At 68.7% G+C, this 11,193-nt stretch overlaps 2 protein-coding genes across 2 annotated transcripts; both read right to left on the reverse strand.

Annotated features, from left to right (window-relative positions):
- Nucleotides 1-454: 454 nt before the first annotated feature.
- Nucleotides 455-5,260, reverse strand: HAPLN4 (hyaluronan and proteoglycan link protein 4). Its single transcript, XM_036399294.1, has 5 exons — nt 4,936-5,260; nt 3,756-3,873; nt 2,930-3,292; nt 1,938-2,240; nt 455-1,338 (listed from the first exon to the last, which is right to left on the reverse strand). Exons 2-5 carry the CDS (start codon nt 3,871-3,873, stop codon nt 1,007-1,009), a joined length of 1,116 nt encoding a protein of 371 aa, XP_036255187.1. The 5' UTR covers nt 4,936-5,260; the 3' UTR covers nt 455-1,006.
- Nucleotides 5,261-6,067: 807 nt separating this feature from the next.
- On the reverse strand, nt 6,068-10,495 carry TM6SF2 (transmembrane 6 superfamily member 2). The gene is made up of 10 exons (XM_036399178.1): nt 10,407-10,495; nt 9,158-9,264; nt 8,639-8,736; nt 8,406-8,509; nt 8,035-8,117; nt 7,799-7,923; nt 7,602-7,703; nt 7,216-7,308; nt 7,019-7,138; nt 6,068-6,274 (listed from the first exon to the last, which is right to left on the reverse strand). The coding sequence occupies exons 1-10, from the start codon at nt 10,493-10,495 to the stop codon at nt 6,068-6,070; spliced, it is 1,128 nt and encodes a 375-aa protein (XP_036255071.1).
- Between the last annotated feature and the right edge of the window lie 698 nt (nt 10,496-11,193).

Raw genomic sequence — 11,193 nt, forward strand, 5'->3', positions numbered from 1 at the left:
TCGCCTGTGTCCCTGTCGCCTGTGTCCCTGTCACCTGTGTCCCTGTCGCCTGTGTCCCTGTCGCCCCCCCATCTCGAGGGGGACGAGATGGGGGGGCGCCAATGGATTTTTTTGGGGTGGTTCCTGCCTACAGCATCCTCCACCACCGCCCCCGAGGTCCTCCCGGCCCCACAGCCCCGCTGTCCCCTCCCAGGGCTGTGAGAGACATTTATTCCCAGCCATTGAAGGTGATTTGCGGGCTGTGCTCAGCTGGAGCACGTCCCGAGCCCCTCCGAATCGGGGGGTCCCCGTCCGTGTCACCCCCGCGGTGACCCCGCTGCCAGCTCTGGGACCCCGCGGGGCGGCTCCGCTGCTGCTCCTCGGATCCAACCCCGATGGATCCAAGGATGCCCCGGGCGAGCGGGGAGCGGCCCCGAGCCCCCCGGGCGGCCGCAAGGACACAGCGGAGCCGCGCTCAGCTCTCCAAAGCGGCCGAAGCTTTTATTTCATCTACGTCCAGGGCTGCCAAAGCCTGCGGCCGCTGCCCCCCGGCCCTCCCCGCTCCGGGCCCGGCCAAGCCAAGCGGGAGCTGCCCCGGGGGCTCCGGCCGGGGCACGGAGCCAAACCCGGCGTCCCCAATCCTCGCCCAGCGCCACGGGGGGATATGGGGGGGGGGGGGGGGTGTCGGTCAGCGCGGGACGGGCTGAGGATGAGGAGGGCGGGGGCTCTGCGGCGCTTTAGCGCATGCAACAGGCGCGTCGAGAAGCGAGAGCTGCGGGGAGCCCGCCCCGGGCCGGGCGCAGGCTCCTGGCTGGGCTCACGGACCCGTCCCCTCCCGCCGCCCCGGTGTCCCCAGGCGCCACCGGGGGCCGCCAGCCCGCGCCGCCGCCGCCGCCTCTCGGTGCCTGGGCGGGGGCTGCCCGCAGCTCCCCGCACCGCGCGGGGCTCGGCGGCTGGGGCAGACCCCAAACCCCAAACCCCAAACCCCAAACCAAAGCCGGGCGCGCTGCCGGGCCGCCCCCAACCCTCACACGCGTTTGGGGAACCCCGCGGCCACCACGGGCGGGGCCTCGCCGGCCTTTTTGAAGCAGTACACGCCGAAGAGCTTGTACTTCTTGTCGGGGAAGCCGAGGTTGCGCACGCCGGGCTCGCGGCCGCCGCAGCGGGCGCGGGGGTTGACGATGGGGTAGCGGATGCTGCCGTCCTCCAGCCAGCCCGCCTCGCAGCGGTCCAGCAGCTGCAGCTTCCAGGCCGCGTACAGCTGCCCCACCTTGGCCACGGCCGCGCCGTTGTTCTTGCACGCCTGCACGGCCTCCGGGTAGCTCAGCTTGCGGAAGGTCTTCAGGAAATAAACCTTGCCTGGAAGAGGGGGATAAAGGGGATGGAGCCCCCCCCGAGGCGTTTTTTGGGGATGGATGGATGGAAGCCCTGGGGAACCCCGGACAGGTTTTGGGGAGGCTGGGGAGGTTGAGGGGTATCGGCACTGGGGAGACTCCAATACGATTTTGGGGGCTGGAGGTGATGGAAGCTCTGCGGAGCATCTGAAACATTCCTTAAACAAAAGAGGTTTTCGCTAAAAACGTATCTAAAAGAAGAGATTATGGCTTCTTTTTCTTTTGGATGAAAAAGAAGGGATTATGGCTAAAACCAAGAGGTTTTGAGTTAAAAATAAAAAGAGGGTTTGGCTAAGAAAGGTTTTGTATTAAAAAAAAAGGTTTTGGATTTAAAAGAAATAGGTATTGGCTAAAAACAAGAGGTTTTGGATTAAAACAAGAGGGTTTGGATTTAAAAAAAAAGTGTTTGGGTAAGAAAGAGGAGATTTTGGCTAACATTCCCCCCCCCCCCCATATTTTGGCTTAAAAAGAAATTTTTTTTTGCTTAAGCTCAGTGTTCCAACGCCACCACTGCATCCTCGCCCCCGCAGCACGGGCACCCTCCGTGCCTCGGTGTCCCCTCACCGTTGAGGTTGGAGGTGAAGCAGAAGGCGTCGTAGTGCTCGCTCTCCTTGTGGCGGTAGCCGTAGTTGCGGACGCCCACGGGGGTGTCCTTGCGGCCGCACTGCTCGCGGGGCCGGGAGATCGGGTACTGCACGGAGCCGTCCTGCAGCCAGCCCGCGTTGCACCAGTCCATGCCCTCCAGCCAGGCCTGGTGCAGCTGGTCGTGCGAGGCCAGGATCCCGTCCTGCTCCAGGCACGCCTGCTGCGCCTCGTGGAAATTCAGCGTGTAGCGCCCCAGGCGAGGGTGGTACGGGAAAATCACCCCTGCGAGGGAGGAGCCGGGTTGGGGCGGCTTTGGGTCGGGGTGGGGCTCTGGAGCGGGGCAGAATCGCCTGGAAAATCTCGCTCGTCATTCCCCGTGCAAGGAGTTTTGGGAGTTCTGGGTTTGGGGGCTGCAGGGAGCCCCAGACTCCAAGAGATTCTGCTCTGGGGGTTGGGAAAACGGGAATTCTGGTTGGGAGAACCGCCTGGAAAATCTCGCTCATCGTCCCTCTGCAAGGAGTTCTGGGAGTTCCAGGAACCCCGGGTTCCAGGAGATTCTGCTCCGGGGTTTAGGAAAACGGGAATTCTGGTTGGGAGAATCGCCTGGAAAATCCCACTCATCGTCCCAGGAGTTTGGGGAGTTCTGGGAACCGCAGACTCGAGGAGATTCTGCTCTGGGGTTTGGGAGCATCGGTGGTGCCTGCGCGGGGTCCAGCCAAGCCCTGGCACCCCCAAACTGCGCCCTCTGAACCCCTAAAAAAGCGTTTATTCCCTCTGCCACGCCCCGAACCCCTAAAGCAGCATTTTCCCCCCTCCACTGCCCCGTCCCCCGCTGCTCTCCGAGCCCTCACCCCACAGCCTCTGTGAGCCACCACCCCAAACCCTCCCCCCCAGAAAACCCCCGTAACGACCCCATAGCCCACAGCCCCTGAAAACCCCGGGAGCGCCACCTCGGGAGCGCCCCAAGCCACCTTCCAAGTCCAGTTTGACCACGCCGGTGTCGTCCTCGAGCTCGTTGGTCACCTCGCACTCGTAGCGCCCGTAGTCCTGCAGGGTCACGTTGCGGATGATGAGGGACGCGTCGCCCACGCCGTCCTCCTGCAGGGCCGTGCGGCCCCGGTAGGGCCCGAACGCCCGGCGGGCCTTGCCCAGGGCCACGAACACGTCCACGAAGGCCATGGGCTCGGTCACTTTGGTCCACTTGAGGCGGATCTCGGCCGGGTCGTGCGCGGACACGTCGTAGTGGTAGCGGCAGGGCAGGATGATGGTGCCGCCGCGGTGCGTCACCACCTTGCCCGGCGCCGTCTGCACCACCACGGCGCCGCTGTCACCCTCTGCGGACGGACACGGCTCGGGCAGGGACTGCCGCCACCCCAGGGCTGGCACAGGGACGGGGCCGCCCGGCGAAGGGGCTTGGGAGTGCATTTTGGGGGAGTCCCCCTCTTTTTATGGGGTAAAGGAGGATGGGGAGGTGGGGTCACACTTTGGGGGAATTCCTCTCTTTTGGGGGCAAAGTAGGATGGAGATGTGGGAGCATCTTTTGGGTTGAGTTCCTCTCTTTATGGGGCAAAGCGGGATGGGGATGTGGGGACACATTTGGGTGCAATTCCCCTTTTTTTGCCAACCCTAAGGAGAGCTCGGGATAACCCCAGGACGGCTCCCACAGGACCGGGGGGACACGGGGGACACACCGGAGCCCTGGCCCCGCTTTGATGGCGTTAAGCCCAGCACCCCAAAGGCTGCAGGCGCTTGCCCCGATCCCAAACCCGCCCCAGTCCCATCCCAGATCCCACTCACCCATCACATGAACCACCTTCTTCCTGCCGCGGGCGTTGGGCAGCGCCTCGGAGGCCGCCAGGGCGGCGAGGAGCAGCAGCGCTGCGGGCCCGGCGGCCCAGGGGCTTTGGGGACGCATCTGGGGGGGACAGCAGCGCCCTGAGCGCCCCCAAACCCCGGGCCGGGGGGATCCCCCGCTCTGCCCCCGGAGCCCCCCAGCCCCGCAGGGACCCCCGGTCCCGGTTCCGAGCTCGGGGAGCCCCGGGGCTCCCAGCAGGGATGGAAATCCCACGGCAGCCGCAGCGAGCCGGATCTCCCGAGTGACCGATGGCACCTCTGGAAAGGGAACCGGTGGGCACGGAGCGGGCAGCGGTGCCCCCCGAGACCCCCGGCGGCACCCCCGCCCCAAGGACAGCGCGGAGGGGGCGCGGGAGGAGCCTCCCCCTCCTCGGGGGGCTGCGATGCTGAGCCCCGCGCTCTGGGGGCGCCCCAAGTGCCAGCCTGGCCCTGGGGCTGCCCCCGCGGGGGTCCCGGTGCCCCATCGGGGGGCAGGGGCAGGGGCAGCCCCCCCGGCCGGGGGTCCCGGCGCCGTGTCCGGGGGCAAAGGGAGCGGGGCAGCCCCTGCCGGGGGCTCGGGGTCCGCTCGAGGGGCGCAAAAAGCGGGGCAGCCCCCCCGGGGGTCCCGGCGCCCGATCGGGGGCAGGGGGGGGTGGGCGGCCCCTCCCGGGGGTCCCGGGGGTCCCGGTGCCCGGCCCGGGCTGAGGGCGAGCGGGGCAGCCCCGGTGCCGGTGCGCGGGCAGACGGAGCGGGGCTGCCCCCCCTCCCCGGGGGTCCCGGTGCCCGGTGGGGGCAGGGGGGACGGGAAACGCCCCCGGGCACTCCGGGGGCCGCTGCGGGGGCAGCAGGAGCGGGGCAGCGCCGCGGGGTCCCGGCGCCGGTCGGGGCAGCGGCTGCGGCGGTGGCGGCGCTCGGGGCCCGGTGCGGTGTTGCAGTGCGGGACACTGCGGCGGCAGCCCCGGGGCTGCGGGACTCCGGTGCCCGGGCGGGGACAGCGCAGCGCGGGGGGAGCCCCGTTCCTGCCGCCGCCGCCCCGCAGAGAGCGACCCCCGCCCGCCGCCTCCCTCCCGGTGCCGGGGGTCCCGTCCCGGTGCCCCGCGCCCGCCCCGCAGCGAGGGAGCGGCGGCCGCAGCCCCGCACTCACCGTGTGCCCGGTGCCGGCCCGCGGGAGGGGCCCGCCGCTGCTGCCGGTAACTCCTCCGGTGCCTCCCCCGCTGCCTCCTCCGGTTGCTCCGCCGGTGCCGCCGCTGCGGCTCCGCGCAGGGGGCGACACCGGGAGCTCGGCCCGGCCCTGCCCCGGTGCCGGCGCTGCGCAGGACCGGCTGCTCGCCAAGGTCACCGGCCCGCCCGGTGCGCCCCGGAGCCCCCGGCACCGCCGGGACCCCCGGCCGGGCTGCGGGCGGGGAGCGCGCGGGGCAGAGGAACCGGAGCCGGTAAATCCCCGCCGCGGGCACCGCAAGGGCGGCCGTGCCCACCCAGCCCCAGCCCGGGCACCCACCCGGCGGTGCCACCCCAAAATCCCCGGTACCACCCCCCGCCGTGTGCCCACCCCCCAAAATCCCACACCCACCCGGCGGGCGCCACCCCCAAACCCCGGCACCACCCCCGCCGTGTGCCCACCCCCCAAAAACCCCGGTACCACCCCCAAAATCCCGCCCTGAGCCCCCCCGCGGCAGCGCAGGGACCCCGGCCCAGCCCCCGGTGTCCCCGGTGTCCCCGCCTGGCGCGGGGGCCCTCGCTGGGCACGGCGGGCGCACGGGCTCGGAGCGAACCTTGGCTCCTTTATTTTGTCACCAACGTCCCTCTGGCGCTGCCGCCACCCCCGAACCCTCCCAGCCCGAGTCGGGGCACCGGGACGGGACCGGGACCCACCGGGACGGGACCAGGACCCACCGGCACCCACCGGGACCCACCGGGACCCACCGGGACCCAGCGCGGCCCCCGCCACCCCCACACGGGCCGGGCTGTGACTGCAGCGACGTCCCCGCCGAGCGTCCGAGGTCCCCCCACAGCTTTTGGGGGACCGGAGTATCCCTGGGGACATCTCCGGGGACTTCTACGGGGACATCTCTGCTCCCCGCGATTGGAGCGGGGCGAGAGGCACCGGGCGGGATCCCCCGGATGGGTACAGCAGCCCCCGGGTGGGGACAGCAGCCCCGGGGAGGTGCCAGCAGCCCCCGGGTGGGGACAGCAGCCCCGGGGAGGTGACAGCAGCTCCAGGGAGATGACAGCAGCCCCAGGGAGGTGCCAGCAGCCCCAGGGACCAGCCGGACCCGTCACTGGTGCTTTTTGGCGCGGGCCAGGCCCGGGCTGGCCGCGGGGACGAAGAAGGCCGGGGAGCGCAGGCAGCGCAGCGCCAGGAGCTGCGGGCCCAGCGCGTACAGGACGTTGGAGAGCAGAAAACTCCAGAGCACCTCCTCGGGGGTCTGGTACGGGAACGGCGTGCGGGAGTGCAGCGAGGAGCCCAGGTGGGCGAACTGAGCCTGCGGACACCGGGGGGCGGCGGGGCCGTGACAGCGGAGCGGCCCCAAAAGGTGCGAACCCCCCGCCCCAAAGGGGGCAAAGCCACGGCCCTAAAAGGTGCAGCCCCCCGGGCTCAAAGAGGGCAATCCTGTCCCTAAAAGGTGCAAATCCCTGGACACAAAATGTGCAAAGTTCCGGCCCTAAAAGGTGCAAAGCCCCAACCTCAGAGGGGTTTTTGGCTCCAGCCCATCCTATCTATAGCCCTGCGTCTCTCTCCATCCTATTTCTGTCCCACTAATCCCGGGTTCTGTCCAAATCCACCGAGGCCGAGGCAATTATCAGCCAGCCAAGCAAGCTGCTCCACTTGCAGCTGCAGCTGTGGCTCTGCCCCCCAAACCCGGGATCTGCCCCCCAAACCCCGGGATCTGCCCCCCAAACCCGGGATCTGCCCCCCAAACCCGGGATCTGCCCCCAAAACCCGGGATCTGCCCCCCAAACCCGGGATCTGCCCCGCAAACCCGGGATCTACCCCCCAAAACCGGGATCTGCCCCCCAAACCCGGGATCTGCCCCTCAAACCCCGGATTTACCACCCCAAAACTGAGCCCCAACCCTTTACCCTTTTCTTGGTTGGGATTTTTTCCCCCCAAATCCCGGGATTTTGGGGCCGCCCCGTCTGGGGTTTTTCCCCCCCAAATGCCGGGATTTCAGGATCACCATGTTTGGGATTTTTCCCCCAAACCCCGGGATTTTGGGGCCGCCCACCTGCGCCACGGCGCCGGCGAACACCAGGCTCCAGTCGGGCAGCCAGGAGCAGCCGGGCACGGCCAGGCCGTAGACGGCGAGCAGGAGGAAGGGCAGCAGGTAGAACAGGAGGATCAGCATCTGCGGACACCCGGACCGTCACCCCTGGGGGGCACCTGGAGGGCCCCGGCCCCTCCCGTGCTGCCCCCGCCCCTCACCTGCACTTTGGGGTAGCCCACGGGGTCGCGCAGGTAGGGCTCGTGCAGGTAGGTGTAGTCAAAGCAGGAATCGGCCGGGCAGTCCAGGACCACCTGGGGGCACAGGGGGGCGAGGGCAGGGGACCCTCCCCGGGACCCCCAAACCTTCCCCGGACCCCCAAACCCTCCCCGGGACCCCCGAGATCCTTCCCGGGACCCTCAAACCCTCCCCGGGACCCCCAAACCCTCCCGAGGACACTTGAGACCCTCCAGAACCACTCCAAGCCCCTCCAGGACCCCCCAAGCCCCCCCCCCAGGACCATCTCGAGACCCCCCAGGACCCCCAAAATCCCTGACAAGAGCCCCCCGAGTCCCTCCAGGACCCCCCGAGCCCCCCACACCCTCACCATCCCCCTGAAGAAGGTGAAGGCTGCGGTGAGGATGAGGATGAGGATGAGGAGCAGGTCCTGGGGCCGCTGGTAGAGGGGTTTGCGCTGCTTCTCTGCAATCTGCGAGAGGAATTTCGGGGTTTTTGGGGTCCGCACCCCCTGGTCCCGCCCTGGGAGCGCAGCAGCCGCCCCAACCCCCCCGGCTCCGGCCTCACCTGCTCGGGGCTGAGGCTCGGCAGCGCCCGGGGCTGCTGGAAGAGCCGGCGGCCGGCCCAGGTGAGGAGGAGGAGGTAGGGCAGGTTGAGGAGGAAGGACGGGCTCAGCTCGGGGCTGTATTTCCCTGCGGGAGAGAGCGCGGGGTGGGCACGGAGCCTTCCTCCCCTTCCTCCCCTTCCTCCCCTTCCTCGCCCTCCTCCTCCTCCCGGGGGATGGGGCTCGGGCCCGGCCGTACCGATCAGGTTGCCCAGCAGGAAAACCACGGCGCTCATCAGCAGCGAGCCCAGCCAGAAGAGGCCCAGCCCCCGGTAGCTCTTCCTGCGGGGACAGCGGGAGCCCCCTCCTCAAAATCCGGCATTTTCCACCCTCCCCTTCCCCCGGGATCACCCCCGAGCCCCCGCCTCAGGAAATCCGGGATTTTCCAGCTCCCCGAGCCCTCCCGGGATCATCAGGGCCCCTCCTCAGGAAACTCGGGAACGCTCCCCACCCCGTCCCCCCGCGCCCCCTCCCCAGCAAATCCGGGATTCTCCCGAGCCCCCGCCTCAGGAATTTCGGGCTTTTCCCGCCCCCGCCTCAGGAATTTCGGGGTTCTCGCCCCGCGCCCACCTGAGCCCCGCGGCCGCGGCCATGGCCAGGCACAGCCCGTAGTGCACGGTGCCGTCCCAGTAGCAGGTGAGGAGCCCGTGAGCCGTGCGCAGGTGGGGATCGCCCTGCGGGGACACCGGGAGGGTCGCACCGGGGCTGGGGACACCGGGAGGGGACACCGGGAGGGTCGCACCGGGGTCCGGGGTGCCGGAGCCCCTGGGGGGTGCGCGGGGTGTGCGGGGCAGGGCCGGCACCTCCCGCACGTAGAGCTCCATGAAGCCCGAGATGATCCCGTCCTCCTCCAGCGCGATCAGCAGATCCACAGCCGAGATGAAGGAGAACACCACGAGCACTGCGGGGAGCGGGGGGCTCCGTGCGGGGTCCCCAAAAACCCCAAACCCCACATTCCTGCTCCCTGTGGGTCCCCCAAAACCCCAAGCCCCACATTCCTGCTCCCTGTGGGTCCCCAAAACCCCAAACCCCACATTCCTGCTCCCTGTGGGTCCCCCAAAAACCCCAAACCCCACATTCCTGCTCCCCGTGGGTCCCCCAAAACCCCAAGCCCCACATTCCTGCTCCCCGTGGGTCCCCCAAAACCCCAAGCCCCACATTCCTGCTCCCTGTGGGTCCCACAGCTCCCCCCGATCCCTGCTCTGTGCGGGTCCCACCGATCCCCCTCAAATCCCAAACCCCGGCTTCACGTGGGTCCCACAGCCCCAGATCCCAAACCCCAGCCCCCAAGCCCCGGCCCCAATCCCTCCCCGGGGTCTCACCGCAGAACAGGGGGTCGTGGACGAGGCCGACGCCGCCGGTGAGGATGAGGAGGGAGACGAGGCCGAGGAGCAGCAGGACCGCGGCCAGGGCCAGCGCCGGGGGGCTGCTGTGGGATCGGGGCCGCTGCAGCTCCGGCACGGCCCCAGTGCCCCGCACCCATCAAACACTCCCGATCCCGCCGAGCTTTGGGATCGGGATCAGAACCCACAGCCCCGCACAGGGGGCGCAGTGCCCGACCCCTGAGGGGGGAATCTGGATCTGGGAATGACCCCGGGGGGGAAAATCCCAAAAGGGGGCAAACCCCAAGGGTGAATCCCGAAAGAAAAGGGATGATCCTAAAAGAGGGGATGATGGGAAGATGGGATCCCAGCAGGGATTGGGAATGGATAAATCCCAAAGGAGGGGTGGGTGTGATCCCAGCAGGGACTGGGAACACGAATGGGGCCGGAGCAGCCCCCGTGGGTGCCCCCGTCCCTCTCCGGGCTGTGCGTTTGGAAAAGCCCCAGACGGGACCCAAACCCCGCTTTGTGATCCCGGAGCGAGGGGAGCGGGAGGCGCTGGGATCGCCGGGAGCCGCTCCCGCAGCCCCGGACCGGGCATTGCGGGCGGGCAAAGCGAAAGCGGCGCCCGGTGACAGCGGTGACAGCGGCGGGGACACGTCAGCGACAGCGGGGACAGCGGGGACACTCCGGGAGGGGCAGGGAGCCCCCGAATTCCCGGGATTTGGGCTCTCCGGGAGAGGCTCTGCGGGTCTGAGCTTCCCGAGGGGATTGAAAACCCCACCCGCAGCCGCCTTCCCATGGGAACACCTGGATCGAGGCGCCCGACCCCGGGTGGATCCTCGGACCCGGGACAGACCCAGGGCTGGACTCCCTGACCCGGGACAGACCCGGGGCTGGACTCCCTGACCCGGGACAGACCCGGGGCTGGATTCCCAGATCCAGGAGAGACTCAAGCCCCCCTTCCCCGGCAGGACCCCATTCCCCATTCCCCTTTTTCATTCCCCGTTCCCTTTTCCATTCACCCTTCCCCATTCCCGTTCCCCATTCCCGGTCCCCGTTCCCGGGGGTCCCTCCCGGTCCCCATCCCCGTTCCCCATTCCCGGTCCCCATTCCCGGTCCCCGTTCCCCGTTCCCCATTCCCGGGGGTCTCTCCCCGTTCCCCATCCCCGTTCCCCATCCCCGTTCCCCATTCCCGGTCCCCGTTCCCGGTCCCCGTTCCCGGGGGTCCCTCCCGGCCCCCACTCACTCCAGGCAGGTGACGGCGCTGACCCCGAAGGCCACCGGGAGGGCGAGCAGGGGGGCGGCCATGGCGGCCGGGCCCGCCGGGAGCTGCATCCCGGCCCCGCCGCCAGCACCGGGCCCGCGGACTTCGGCCCCGGGACCGGCCCGGGCAGCGCCCTTAAAGCCACAGAGCCGCCCGAGGCACCGGGACACACACGGCGGGACAGACAGACAGACAGACAGACAGGGGGACGGGCGAGGGACAGGGGGACACGGAGGGACAGACAGACAGACAAGGGGACACAGAAGGACCAGGGGACACAGAGGGACAGGGGGATCCTGGAAAGGAGGAAAGGAGTCCTGGGAATAAGGAAGGACTGGGATCCAGGAATGGGATCCAGGAATGGGATCAGGAATGGGATCTGGGAATGGGATCCGGGAATGGGATCCAGGAATGGGATCCAGGGAATGGGAATGGGATCAGGAATGGGATCCAGAGAAGGACTGGGATCAGGAATGGGATCTGGGAATGGGATCCAGGAATGGGATCCAGGAATGGGATCTGGGAATGGGATCCAGGAATGGGATCCAGGAATGGGATCTGGGAATGGGATCCGGGAATGGGATCCAGGGAGGGACAGGGAATGGGAATGGGATCAGGAGTGGGATCCAGAGAAGGACTGGGATCAGGAATGGGATCTGGGAATGGGATCCAGGGAAGGATTGGGATTGGGAATGGGACTGGGATCCAGGAGAGGTCCTGGGAGGAAGGACAGGGGGCACGGAGGGACAGACAGGGATCCTGGGGCTCC

The sequence above is a fragment of the Molothrus ater genome, chromosome 26 (assembly GCF_012460135.2).
Source record: "Molothrus ater isolate BHLD 08-10-18 breed brown headed cowbird chromosome 26, BPBGC_Mater_1.1, whole genome shotgun sequence".
NCBI lineage: Eukaryota > Metazoa > Chordata > Aves > Passeriformes > Icteridae > Molothrus > Molothrus ater.

Excerpts from the sequence above, each read along its gene's own strand:
- HAPLN4 (XM_036399294.1), bottom strand. The coding sequence starts at position 3,873 with ATGCGTCCCCAAAGCCCCTGGGCCGCCGGGCCCGCAGCGCTGCTGCTC. Across the intron at positions 3,293-3,755 it reads GAAGGTGGTTCATGTGATGG|AGGGTGACAGCGGCGCCGTG; the intron begins GTGAGTGGGATC and ends GTCCGTCCGCAG. Across the intron at positions 1,339-1,937 it reads CTTCACCTCCAACCTCAACG|GCAAGGTTTATTTCCTGAAG; the intron begins GTGAGGGGACAC and ends CCCCTCTTCCAG.
- TM6SF2 (XM_036399178.1), bottom strand. The coding sequence starts at position 10,495 with ATGCAGCTCCCGGCGGGCCCGGCCGCCATGGCCGCCCCCCTGCTCGCC. Across the intron at positions 8,737-9,157 it reads CCACGACCCCCTGTTCTGCG|TGCTCGTGGTGTTCTCCTTC; the intron begins GTGAGACCCCGG and ends CGCTCCCCGCAG. Across the intron at positions 7,924-8,034 it reads CCTGCTGGGCAACCTGATCG|GGAAATACAGCCCCGAGCTG; the intron begins GTACGGCCGGGC and ends TCTCTCCCGCAG.